This window comes from Pectinophora gossypiella, chromosome 7, assembly GCF_024362695.1.
Source record: "Pectinophora gossypiella chromosome 7, ilPecGoss1.1, whole genome shotgun sequence".
Lineage (NCBI taxonomy): Eukaryota > Metazoa > Arthropoda > Insecta > Lepidoptera > Gelechiidae > Pectinophora > Pectinophora gossypiella.
This window is the reverse complement of record NC_065410.1, coordinates 17,488,143-17,493,571: the sequence shown is the minus strand read 5'-3', so window position 1 is coordinate 17,493,571 and position 5,429 is coordinate 17,488,143. Positions and strand designations below refer to the sequence as shown.

The window sequence follows — 5,429 nt, the reverse complement described above, 5'->3', positions numbered from 1 at the left end:
GGGTTTGGTTAGGTTTGGGTTTGGTTAGGTTTGGGTTTGGTTAGGTTTGGGTTTGGTTAGGTTTGGGTTTGGTTAGGTTTGGGTTTGGTTAGGTTTGGGTTTGGTTAGGTTTGGGTTTGGTTAGGTTTGGGTTTGGTTAGGTTTGGGTTTGGTTAGGTTTGGGTTTGGTTAGGTTTGGGTTTGGTTAGGTTTGGGTTTGGTTAGGTTTGGGTTTGGTTAGGTTTGGGTTTCGTTAGGTTTGGGTTTGGTTAGGTTTGGGTTTGGTTAGGTTTGGGTTTGGGTTTGGTTAGGTTTGGGTTTTGTTAGGTTTTGGTCCTGTTAGGTTTGTGTTTTGTTAGGTTTGGGTTCTGTTAGGTTTGGGTGTTGTTAGGTTTGGGTTTTGTTTAGTTTGGGTTTTGTTTAGTTTGGAATTTTTAAGTTTGGAATTTTTAAGTTTGGGTTTTTGTGTGTTTGGGTTTTGTTAATTTAGTGTTTTGTTAAGTTTGCTTTGTTTTAGGTTTTAATAGTATTACGTTCACTATTTCTACGTTTGAGTATTGTTGGTTTTGGATTCTGTTAGATTCGGTTTTTGTTGAGTTTGATTTTCGTTAGATTCAGGTCATTATTGTTTTGGTATTGTTTGATTTGGATTGATTTCGTTAGGTCTATGCTGTTTTGTTTTTTTTTGGTATACATGTTGAGTTTTTTGATTTTTTTCATATTATTACCAATGAAAACTCGATGTATCCTTCTACTGCAAAAAAATATTATATATGCCTGTCTGTTTTATTGCATTATATGGTAGCCCTAGTCTTCCCGAAAATTTTAAGACCACTCCCGTGACTCTAAGACGCCGGGAACGCAAAAATTTTGCCCTCCCACCCTCCCAGTTGCGATTTATTAGGTAGACGAGATCACATATCTGCACAATGAAAACCGCTCACAATTTTCTCAATTATTTAATTCCTTATTTAATTTACTCATGCACTTTTATACTTTTTTACTTAAGTACCTGTCTACTTGTTTAATTTTTTCTTACTTATTTTTATATTTTTGTTTATTTTTGTACTTATTTGTTTACTTATTTTTTAATGACCTATTAACTTATAGACCAAATGCAAATTTAGAATTTCATTTAAATCCCAATACTCTGAGATAAAAAAAAACTATTCGCCCTCTAGAGGGTGCACTATTGAATTCAGCATGACGTCACGTTAACCTATAACCGTAGTATTATTACTTTTTTTCTATGATATAACCACCGGACGATCATGACACTTCCAGGAAATCATCATTTTTTAAATTCTGTTCGGTATTTAGTAGTTAGGAGGAAACAGAGACGTATATTTGTATACATACACATACGTACATTTGCAACATAGTTTTAACACATAACCCTCTTTTTGCTTCCTCGCAGTCGGGTAGTTAATGAGTAAAAATTGTTTAATTGAATAGACAATTACGTAACACTCAGAAGAGTCAGTTCAGTTTTAGTCCGCATTTAGCAAGTAAAAGTCGTTGCGAAAAGATAATATTTTTTATTGTCTAATTTCTTACAATATGTATACAAATATTTCCTTATATTAATGGTAAGGATTTAAGGTTTGTTATGACTAGCTCTTTCTTTACGAATTATAATTACAACACAAAAAACATAACATCACGCCTGTATCCCCTAAGGGGTAGGCGGAGGTGTATAATTATAATTACACGTATCTATTAAGTATCATAGTTACTTAGGATACAACTTACGACAATAGATATTTAATATTTGTTACCTTTATTTTGCTATACTAATTGCTAAAATGACGTGTGGTATGTTGTATAATCCCAGCCACAGCGCAGCCCCGCCCGTGACATCACGCCGCTACGTCAGCACGAGCACCAGCAGCACCAGCAGGAACCCGGACGCGAGGCAGATGATCAGGCTCACTTGTTTCTGAAATTATTATTTTTGTGAAAAAACATTTAATACACGATTTAATTAGAAAATGAAATGTACCGCAACCATTTACTTCATAGATGACAAACATCAATAATTTCTTATAATTTGAATATTTTTTTCTGCATTAACTGACTGAATGAATGTCGAGCGAACCTTGCGCGCGCGCTTGCGTGTCACGGAGCCCTTGAGCAGCTGGCGCTGTCCGTCGCCCACGTGGTCGGAGGCCTGTAGCGCCGTGTGCTCCACGCTGTCGATGGCGTCCTGCTGCGCAGCCGTGAGCGCGGCCAGTTGCGCGAACAGCTCGCGCACGTCGCGCAGCGCCGCCTCCACGCGCCGCAGCTCCGCGTGCCGCGCCTCCGCCTCGCGCAGCGCCAGCCGCGCCGCCGCTGTCTCCGCGCGCACCTGGGACACCCACACGTCTCACTACCTCGTCAGCGCCAGGCGCAGCGAGTGTCGCGGTTGGTACTCACGTTGCCGACGAACAGCTGCGCCAGGTTGTCGCTCTCCAGCAGGCTCTCACACTCCTCGTCCGACAGCGTCAGGTTCACTGCAACAGCCCGCGGGTCACATATACAACTGCGCTAATTATACGGACGGTTACTCGCTAACAAGAGGTTAATGTACAATGAGGCCCGCTTATAACGGAATAAAGTTGCCCTCATTTCGACGCTTTGTTTTTTTGCGTAATTACCTCTAAATTAGCAAAATTAGAAGATAGAATTCCTCAAACCAATATAGTATATATCTAGCTCCTTAGCGCAGCGGCGCGGTGCATGCTACTGACCGAGGTGCGCGTGTTGCCGCAGCAGCTGCAGCTGCGAGTGCCGCGCGGCTGCCAGCAGCGCGTGCTGCTGGTGCAGCGCGGCGTGCAGCCGGCGCCGCGCAGCCGCCGCCTGTAGGCGCGCCATGCGGCCCGCCGCGCCCCCGCCCCCCGCGCCCGCGCCCTGCGCCTCCAGCTGCCGCAGCGCGCCGCACAGCTTCAGCCCCGCCGCGTTGCTCGCCGTCACGGTCCCGTCCAGCTGCTCCTGCAGACCTGCGCGCACAACACGGTCACTGCCAGCCTGCGGTCATGGTCCCCCCCCCACTCCGACGTCACACTCACGTCGGTCGCCGTGGAAGGCGGGGTCGGCCAGCAGCCTGCGCGCGAGCACTGTGTTGCGCTGCACCTCCTCAAGCCAACCACCGATGCGCTCCGCCTGCAATCACAGACACGTAAACATTCATTTCCAATTACCACTGAATTAATGTACTTTATGTTAGTTGACGTACGTCTTGATACTTTAGACTTGGAGATGATACGTCACGACACACAAAAAAGTAAAATTTTATTATTGCGTTTCATGAACTATTTTATGACAATTAGTGGCGGTTTCAACGAATTATTTGTGTCAACAACATTTAGTGTGTGAAATGTAAGTAGGTACTTTGTACGTAATCGATCTATAGGTAAGTAAACCAACTATTGCTGGGTACTGGTTATGCTCTATCTCTTTTTGTTACTTTGGATGACAACAGCAAAGAAGAAAGCGAGTGGGAATAATGTGTATCCTCACCTCATGCAGTATGCGCGCGATGTGCGGCGGGTGGTCGCCGGCGGGCTGCAGCGCGGCGCCCGCGTCGGCCGCGCGCTGCAACAACACGCGGCGCATGCGTTACCGGCACCACAACACAACACACTGCAGCGGGGCGCTGTCGCGTGCCGCTCGTGGCACACACAGCTCCACATCGCTCAACTGTCTAAGTATTAGGAAACGATCGCTACATTTTTACACAAACAAATCAATATAACTAAAGCAGGGACACTCTCGAGTCACGTCCGTCACGTCCGTCATGAGCGGAGAAGTAGACTTAAACTATTATCATACCTACGTCGGTAAATGTATTCGTCCTACTGTCGTCATCCTGCTAGTAAGACTAATGTCATCTTAAAATTGAAATATACTACTGTGCATTGTTCTTAGACCACAATAAAAAAACGAAACAAGTTAAAACCGCAACTTGGTCAACATTTGTTCAAACAGTCGATACGACAAGTTTCGCGTTGAGGTAATGTTCACTCGTTTTAATATTATTATTACAAACAATGATATTTCTAATGGGGTAAGTGGCACTCTGTGGCTGTAGGTCGGGCGTCGGCGGGGTGGGCAGGCACGGCGTGTGGCGTGAGCTACCGGCACTCACCCGACGCAGGTCGGGCAGCCGGTCCTTGCACCGCATGTCCGTGGAGGAGGGCTGGTGGCTGTGGTGCCGGTCCACTCCGGGCGACGCGTCAGTGCGGCGGACGGCGGACGCGCGCTCGTCGCGCTATCTAATCGCGAACTGATAACCGGCGGAGTGATATCATGTGTGTAAGGCGAAGTCGCGCGCCGCGAGGTAGATACGCGAGATAAACCGACGCACTCTGATAAACGACTACTCGCTCCGTGTGCTCGCTCCGTGGCGATGAAAGTGAGCTGCTGGTCGCGGACCACTCGTCGGACACGCGAGTTTAGTCACGTTATTTGAGCACATAATATGTTGGATGGGCAGATCGTTTGGTACATTGAGAATGGAATATAATAATATGTTTTTATGAGCAGTGTCATCGCTGCATCCAGTCCAAGGAACACTTCTCCTTAACGCTAGTGTCCAGGGCAGTGTTTGCGCGCCGCATTAGCGCGAGGTGAGCGGCCGGCCCCGCCGCGCGCGACCTTCACCGCGACACACTATAACGGCGGTTTCCACAACTATTTACATTCAGATAAAATAGATTCAGAAACTGAAATAACTTAATACAAAATTTTAAGTCGCGCGCGGCGGGTGCACGCGTCGGTCGTGACCTCAAAATACATGCGCGGGCGCCGCACAGTGGTCAATGTTATTATCTATAGAGCAGGGACGAGTTGGGATGTGATTCTTGTGGCGTAGTATCCTCTACCCTACCAAATGAGACCATTTCTTGTAATTGACTACTTTTTTCGTCGCGTTCTGTAGGTACAAAGGAATTGTAAAGAATGCTAATCTCAAAAACCATAGTTTTATTTGAAAACTGAACAATACAAAAGTTGTAGAGAATCACTTGTAGAATGTATCATCATACATCCAATCAAATTCCATCGAATTCACAGAAAATCCAAAAAATTAAAAACCTGAACCCATTTATTTTTATTCTGGACTAAGTACTATGTGCTGGAGTGTGCTGTGACCGCGCTATGACCGCGGCGGCAGGAAGCGACCGCCCCCGCCTAATTAATTTGTACCTATTGTTGGAGTTCAACATAATTAGGTCAATAGTTATTTAATTTTGACATTGACACTTCACTCGTAGGTAGATACTAAGCATAACAACATTTATTATGAACCCCATGGCGTCCAGCTACAACTGGTAGGTAGGTACCCCTAATACTCCCGGCTCGTTTTAGGACTCAAGTACCTAGGTAACTATGCAACTGGAAATCGCAGACTGGAAAATCTGAGCGTTGTCCGGAGCGTGGAAAATTAAGACATTAGATTAAGCAGAGAACTG

General features: G+C 45.7%; 1 protein-coding gene across 3 annotated transcripts; it reads right to left on the bottom strand.

The window, feature by feature from the left end:
• Positions 1–1,501: 1,501 nt before the first annotated feature.
• Positions 1,502–4,718, bottom strand: LOC126368467 (syntaxin-like). Of its 3 annotated transcripts, none has more exons than XM_050012481.1 (7): positions 4,007–4,718; positions 3,478–3,552; positions 3,027–3,120; positions 2,709–2,957; positions 2,395–2,471; positions 2,078–2,326; positions 1,502–1,918 (listed from the first exon to the last, which is right to left on the bottom strand). In XM_050012481.1, the coding sequence occupies exons 1-7, from the start codon at positions 4,139–4,141 to the stop codon at positions 1,847–1,849; spliced, it is 951 nt and encodes a 316-aa protein (XP_049868438.1). In that variant the 5' UTR covers positions 4,142–4,718; the 3' UTR covers positions 1,502–1,846. The 3 variants fall into 3 exon arrangements, with proteins under 3 accessions (XP_049868438.1, XP_049868439.1, XP_049868440.1); XM_050012482.1 differs by having other exon boundaries at positions 4,106–4,715; XM_050012483.1 differs by having other exon boundaries at positions 3,478–3,661; positions 4,106–4,714.
• Positions 4,719–5,429: the final 711 nt, after the last annotated feature.

What these genes read in the sequence shown, in the direction of transcription:
- LOC126368467 (XM_050012481.1), bottom strand. Translation starts at nt 4,141, where the DNA reads ATGCGGTGCAAGGACCGGCTGCCCGACCTGCGTCGGGTGAGTGCCGGT. An exon ending in TCGCGCGCATACTGCATGAG is followed by an intron (nt 3,121 to 3,477) that starts GTGAGGATACAC and finishes CTGTGATTGCAG; the next exon opens with GCGGAGCGCATCGGTGGTTG. An exon ending in GCGGCAACACGCGCACCTCG is followed by an intron (nt 2,472 to 2,708) that starts GTCAGTAGCATG and finishes GGGCTGTTGCAG; the next exon opens with TGAACCTGACGCTGTCGGAC.